Source organism: Mesitornis unicolor, unplaced genomic scaffold (genome assembly GCF_000695765.1).
Source record: "Mesitornis unicolor isolate BGI_N332 unplaced genomic scaffold, ASM69576v1 scaffold50379, whole genome shotgun sequence".
Classification (NCBI taxonomy): domain Eukaryota; kingdom Metazoa; phylum Chordata; class Aves; order Mesitornithiformes; family Mesitornithidae; genus Mesitornis; species Mesitornis unicolor.
In genome coordinates, this window is record NW_010208872.1 from 10,310 (window position 1) to 16,406 (window position 6,097).

At 40.3% G+C, this 6,097-nt stretch overlaps 1 protein-coding gene across 1 annotated transcript; it reads left to right on the top strand.

Moving 5' to 3' along the window:
* Positions 1–229: 229 nt before the first annotated feature.
* Positions 230–2,258, top strand: LOC104547090 (tyrosine-protein kinase SYK-like; the record flags this gene model as incomplete). Its single annotated transcript, XM_010192661.1, has 2 exons — positions 230–679; positions 2,098–2,258. Coding segments are annotated over 2 exons (611 nt in total), but the record flags the coding sequence as incomplete, so codon positions are not given.
* Between the last annotated feature and the right edge of the window lie 3,839 nt (positions 2,259–6,097).

A 6,097-nucleotide genomic window follows, 5' to 3' on the forward strand; every position in this document is an offset into this window, starting at 1 on the left:
GTTATAGGAAAATTTATATTACTATATAACAGGGAAAAACTTTTGATTGGGATTTAGGAAGACAGCTTCTAACAAGATAAAAAAAAATGTGATCTTGATCCCACAATTTTTAAAAAAATGTATTACCGACATATTCTATGATTCTGTGATACCACATATGAACTGCTGTGTAACTGGTTTATCCTCTTTTTTTTCAACTGATACTCATGCCTCTGTCTTTGTTTTTCAGATACAGGATACTGAGTGTCCTGTCTGGAAAAGGAAAGAAATGGCTTCCAACACAGTGAACCCTGCTAACCATTTGCCATACTTCTTTGGCAATATTACACGTGAAGAAGCCGAGGAGTATCTGATGCAAGGAGGAGTGAGTGATGGACTATACTTACTCCGCCAAAGCCGGAATTACCTGGGGGGCTTTGCGTTATCTTTGGTCCATGGAAGGAAGGTTCATCATTATACAATTGAGAGAGAGCTGAGTGGCTCATATGCCATTGCAGGAGGAAAGACGCATGAAAATGCTGAACTCATTAACTATCACTCAGAGGAAGCCGATGGCCTTATCTGTCTCCTGAGAAAACCTTTCAACCGACCACCAGGCGTTGAACCCAAAACAGGACCCTTTGAAGATTTAAAAGAGAACCTCATCAGAGAGTATGTCAAACAAACTTGGAATTTGCAGGTAAATCCAGGCTGATTTTTCCATAAAGTGGTCTTCACATTAGGAGGAAAAGAGATTGCAATGTTCGTTTCCAGCTGTTGCTCCTGTTGTGTAGTGTTTTTTTTCCTAATGGAATCACAGCTGTTTGAGTTTTGAACCAATACATGCAGTAATCTGGCCATAAGTGTAGTTTTCCTGAAATTTTACAAAACTTAGGACTTTTATGATATCTTGGGCTAGCACAGCCTTATCTACCACTGCAATAACCTGTACTGTCAGACTTACACATGCATACAAAATTAATAAATGTAGTGAACAAGATACAGAAATGGTGTGATTGCTTTTGATTCTGAATTTTTATGGACTGATATGCAGGGAGGCATGGTGACATGGTGACTTGTTTTACATACTCCTCTCTTGGCTGGCCTTGTTTCTGTGATGCTTATTTAGATGTGTTCAAAACAGAACTTGGTTTCTTAACTACAGAGCACTGCCTATATGTCTTCCGTACTGCATATGTCAAACAGGAATGTTCCATGCTGAGGAAGACAGCCTGGATTTTTTTCTTAGAATGAATGTGATGAAGCTGGTCTTAACATGGAAACACTAGTGTAGGAGACTGCAAAAGGAATATTATTTCACTTTGGGATGCCATGAGTTATCATTATGAACTAATGGAGTTAAGCTAGGTTTTTAATCTCTTCTGCGACAAACAAGGAACCCTATGAGTTCTGCTCTGTCAGATATGTGGAATAATGCCCAAACTGGAAAAACCTGAAGCCTACACTATATTTACTGCAAGTTTTTTTTTTATGAGTCTGAGCCCTATCTAGAAGGACTCAAGTTGAAAACTGGTGAAACTAGAGGTTTTTGCCCTCAGACTCTGGGCAAAATTTGGAAGTGATAGATTGTAAGTGGGTTTAGAAGTGTCTAGGTTATACTTAAAATATTACCATCGTTCACTCTAAAATTGGAATTGTCCTATCTGCTTTTGGGAAATTTGCATTGATGTCTTCAACATAGGCATGTGGCAACAATGCAAAGTGTGTTCAGTTTATTTCGGTAAACTGCCATAAGATATGTAATATGGATATATATTATGTCATCTTAGAGTGACACTTAAGTTTATTTATATCTCAGCATAAAAACATGACGTAATTTTCAGTTGAAATACCGATACATTAAGGGCTTAATTTACTGGTTATTTTTCCTTCTGTTTCTCAGTGGTAAAGTAAGAATCCCAGTGATATGTTGTTTAGATTACCATATATTAGTTTCTGTCTTAATATCTTCATAGCAACCAGATCTTTTCTTCACATACAACAAATATGTGCAGATTTTAGATGTCCCAAAAGCAATCCAGTACTGCGAGTCTGTAAGTCCTGTTTTTATTGCAGAAGACAGTTTGATTGTCCCTCTGTGTTTTTACCACTTTCTAGGGACATGCTCTTGAACAAGCTATCATTAGTCAAAAGCCTCAGCTGGAGAAGTTGATTGCCACTACAGCCCATGAGAAGATGCCATGGTTTCATGGAAGGATCTCTCGGGAAGAGTCAGAACACCGTATCCTCACTGGGTCAAGAAACAATGGAAAATTTCTGTGAGTGCTTTTTTCTGTGTTATTGCTGTTTGCTATGAGTGTTACTCCTATACAGTTCCCTTTAATTTCAAATGAGAGAATGCCCTAAAAGGTGTCTCATTCACAGTGAGAGAGCCCAGTGCAGCATGATATACATGACATAATTTCTGTACTAAACAAGTGTCTCCAAGATTAGGTTTCCACTTAACTAAAGATGGGAAACTGTAGCAGAAGCGTAGGTCATTATTTTTCAATCAACTACTAGGTTTCATTCTGAAGGAAGCATCAAAGAAACTCAGTAACAAGAAAAATACATTCAACTTTGTTTTATAACTGATAAGCAGTGCTAAGTGACTGCGGTAGGTTAACCTTGGCCCACCAAGCCGCTGTCACGCACCTTCATCCTTAGCAGCACAGCGGGAGAAAGCAGGATGGAAAAGCTTGTAGGTCCAGGTGAAGATAGGTTGATCACATACCACTAACTCTCACAGGCAAAACAGACTCCACTTGGGGAAAAATAATTTAATTTATTGTCAGTTAAAATTGAGTCGGACAGTTAGGAACAAAACAAAAAACGTTAAAGAAAACCACCTTCCCCTTGCACACCCACACCCTCAGATTTCACAGGCTCAACTTTACTCCTTCACACCACCTCCTCTGCTCACTGAGCAGTGGGGGATGGGGGCTATGGTCTGTCAGCTTCTCTCTGCCTCTCCTTCTTCCTCATGCTGTTCCCTGCTGTAGTGTGGGCTCTCTAGAGGAAATATCCTTCAGGAAATATCCACCTGCTTTAAGGGCTGCAGTATGGACGCCTGCTCCACCTCTACTCCAGCCTCCTCCTCTGCCTTTGGTGGTTTTCTTTCCTTTCCACGGCCACATACCAGGCATTTTTGTGCCCTTTCTTAAGGATGTTTTCACAGAATCACAGAATATTAGGAGTTGGACAGGACCTCGAAAGATCATCCAGTCCAACCCCCCTGCCAGAGCAGGATCACCTAGACCAGGTTGCAGAGGAACACATCCAGGCGGGTTTTGTATGTCTCCAGAGAAGGAGACTCCACAACCTCTCTGGGCAGCCTGGTCCAGTGCTCTGTCACCCTTACAGTAAAAAAGTTTTTCCTCATATTCAGATTGAACCTCCTGTGCTCCAGCTTGCACCCATTGCCCCTTGTCCTGTCATTGGCTGGGACAGAGAAGAGCCTGGCTCCTTCCTCCTGACCATCGCCCTTTATAAATTTATAAACATTAATGAGGTCACCCCTCAGTCTCCTCTTCTCCAAGCTAAAGAGACCCAGCTCCCTCAGCTGCTGCTCATAAGGGAGATGAAGGCAGAGGTTTTGAGGTCATGAAGCTTTTCACGAAGGCAGAGGTGCCACATATGCGGCTGAGGGGCTTGGCAGTGCCCTGCATGGGTATCCATTTGGCCCAGCTGATACCAGTTGTGACCAGCCCAGAACAGCCTCTGGCCTCCTCACAGAGCCCTTGCAGCCCCATTGCCAAAGCCTGGCCACCTGCACCCAATATGCTGACTCATCAAAGTGGTAAAAGTATAGACAATCTGCCTGTGTTAACAACTGTTGGGATCCATACCTGTCAGTTTTCCCAGGGCCAGTTGCAGTGCTTTGTTTTGCAGTTAAGCAACATAAGGAATTGCTTTTACTTTGGTAACGCCATTTTGTGTCTGATGCTGTCTGCATTTACTTGACGTCATGATCTTTTGTTTTCTGAGTGCAAATGTGTTATCATGGATAGTGACTAGCAGCCATCATCTCCTGAGGATCAGAGACAAAGTCTTTGAATGGAAAAGTTTTTCATTTGGAAAATGCTCATTTGAAAAAAAATGGTGTTTTCACTGAGCCATTTTTCGTCCACCTCCCAAACAGAAGTATTTGTATAATGATAGAAAATTAAGCATAAAGGTCATGGCCAAGGAAGGATCACTTAGAGCCGTATAATTCCTGAGATGAATTTCATCACCTACCTGCATAGTCTTCTTCAGCACTCAACTATTTTTGACTTCTTTAAATCTAGTCCAAAGTAAAACCTGAAGAGTGAGTGCAGGATGGATTGCCTCTTCAGTAATAACTCTTTCACTTTACTCATTTACCATAATTGTGCTACGCTAATTGCTAATGTAGGTGTAACCTTCATATGTTTCCATGTTTCAATCTTAATTGTTAGGAACCCGTAACTCGTCTAAATATTTATTTCTAGTAGTTAATTCCTGTCTGGTCTTACCTACAAATACTTTGAGTTTATTTGCATCTCATTTCTTGAAATCTCTTTCTTTCTCTCAGTCCTTGATCTTTTTCTGTTTTGGAGTCACTCACTCAAGTCACCATGCATCTTCTCATTTGCAGCTTCCTCCTCCCTGTTTCTTGGCATGGCATCTAGAGGGTCATTTATTCACTTGCTTTCATAGCCATTTGTAACAAAAAATTGGTATAAATTTGTTAGAATTTTTGTTACATTTGTTATAAAAAGCTGTTACAAAAGTTTGTGGAGCCAAAGATTCCCTGTTATACAGATTCATCTTTTCTGAATGCTTCTTGCAATAGCACAGGAGAAGTTTCACTGATTTGATGAATGTAGTTGCTGTCATAGATTACCAGCACAGAATTACCATACCACCTCTCCTTTTGTTGCCCTGTGACTTTGCTAGTTTCTTTTCCTAGTTTTTAGAAGTAGGGACAGATGGATATATAATCTGAAACAAAGCAAAAACCCTTTCTTTTAATGACCTGTTTTTTCTAAAATAATACTACTTTCTATATTAACATCTTACCAACTAAATGTTGTATCAGCTGAGTCATGTTGTTGATCTTGTATTAAAGCTTGCAGCTTTACCAGTTTACCTCTTGCACACATTGGTTTCTCTGTGGTTGAAGTGCTTCTTTTTGGGGAAAAATAAACTAATATTTCTTCAAAGAAGTGTTTCCCTTAACTAACATTTCCTAACAACAGGAATGGGCTTTGGAGTGAGGGAGTGTAAATTTTTAGCAGCCTTGACATTTTCAGTCTCTATTATTGACCCTGATCTTTTCTTGATCTTCTATAAACATTCCTACAACTTTAAATATAAATACTTCCCCTGCATTTTCCTGTTTCCTACAGAGATGTCCTAGGAGGCATTTCTGGGGCTGTTTGCAGTGACATGCTCAATGAGCTGTGGAGGTAGCATTCTGGCCTTCTCCTGTGGAACTGGTTTTGTCAGCGTATCTTACATAGTTCTGCTGGAACTCAGGCAGCTGCTTTCAAATCAAGTGAATAAACCCACAGAGGGAAAAACACTAACTTTAAGGCTATGTTTAAACCATAAGAAGTGCCACTGGAGCTTAAGTAGTATGAAAATATAACTGATAGTATGTTGAGCTTGCATCCGTCTTATTAAGGACTGCACTGTTTACTTCTGTTATCTGTGGAGTGCTTTCCAATGCATTAATTGCTCTTACACAAATGGCCTATCTAGCAGGTTTAATGCTCAGTAACTGGTGAGATCTTTACTCTTACACTCCCAGGAAGAAAAAAGATGAGATCTTCATCTGCCCCATAATTCAGCAGCCAGAGCAGCAAGAGAAGTAGTATGTTGTTTATTTGTATCAGAAATAAGTTATGTTTCCCTCTAGAGCTCTTCTAGCTCTCAGATTGGTAAACCTAGAGGTTCATAGCAAATAACAAAAGGACTGTATAATTCAGAGAGGTTTTCTGCAGTGGTTTGCCTAACATGGGCTTGCTCAGCAGGTGTGAAGAAATAAACCACTCATTTGTTAGCCAACTGAAACAGTAGCAGCAGAATTGCTGCATGCTAGAGAGGTGCATTGTTTTACATTGCAGTCATGGGCATCACCTACGTTTTCCTA